The sequence below is a fragment of the Perkinsus marinus genome (assembly GCF_000006405.1).
Source record: "Perkinsus marinus ATCC 50983 genomic scaffold scf_1104296977262, whole genome shotgun sequence".
Lineage (NCBI taxonomy): Eukaryota > Perkinsozoa > Perkinsida > Perkinsidae > Perkinsus > Perkinsus marinus.
In genome coordinates this window covers 1-976 of record NW_003200237.1, presented here as the reverse complement: position 1 = coordinate 976, position 976 = coordinate 1, and the positions used below count along the sequence as shown (strand labels likewise).

The window sequence follows — 976 nt, the reverse complement described above, 5'->3', positions numbered from 1 at the left end:
GATATGGTACCGAGGGTGCTGGAAGGAAAGATATTGAAGGACACTGGAACTTCAAGTTTACCACCACGCAAACAGATCCTTCCTACAATCTCTTTCCCCACGTTGACTACAGTACCATCTGCCAATTCAACAATAGACACATCAACCTTCTCGCTGGGGTCGCACGGAACTTCATTCCCAAGCCAATACGAAAGTCCAGCACCAGTATCCACTACAGCATCCACTTGATACCACTCACCAGGACTAGAATCGGGAGAGAACTGAGCCTTCAACACGATCTCAGGGGGAATAATACCACCACCAGTAACCGCATGGGCAACCACATCCCGACTCTTCTCTACTTGAGAATTTTTATCAGTCAATCCTCGTGAGAGTCGAAACCCTTCACCCCCAGACGATTGACGGCAACGATAGGGTCGAACGAAAAACTGGCCGTTGAGAAAGTCTCCATCAGGCATCGAGGTCTCCTTACGGAACCCGAATATACAATACGGCTTCCCTCTACGGTTCTTACCACAATAGACCACATCGGCTTTCGTCAGAGCTTTAACCTTCTCACGGTTCTTAGAGTCGGCACCAGCACCATAGAAGACGGAGACACAGGACTTCTCGATGTTCTCAATCTCCTGGATACGAGCAACCTTAACAGGGGACGAAGTAGGATGACTGTGAACAGTAGGGTCCTTGCCCAACACCTCAGAGTCCTCAAACGAACGACATGCCGACCTTATAGCCCCAGAGACACTCGGACCAGACGTAGAGAAAAGACGAAGTAGAGATTCCCAATCCTGGTGGACATCATCTTCAAAATGCCACACCCCTCCTGACATTGCTTGATGACAACTGCGAATTCTATCAACAGTATGCTTCCTAAGATTCATAGGGAGCTTACCAACGATAAGGCGGGTCACCAATTTCAACTCACTCCGATCGGAAGGATATACCTCACCGTACAAAACATAAATACCCTTAACCT

The 976-nt window shown here is 48.4% G+C and overlaps 1 protein-coding gene across 1 annotated transcript; it reads right to left on the bottom strand.

The window, feature by feature from the left end:
• Positions 1-86: 86 nt before the first annotated feature.
• On the bottom strand, positions 87-830 carry Pmar_PMAR007403 (hypothetical protein; the record flags this gene model as incomplete). Its single annotated transcript, XM_002764445.1, has 1 exon — positions 87-830. A coding segment is annotated over one exon (744 nt), but the record flags the coding sequence as incomplete, so codon positions are not given.
• Between the last annotated feature and the right edge of the window lie 146 nt (positions 831-976).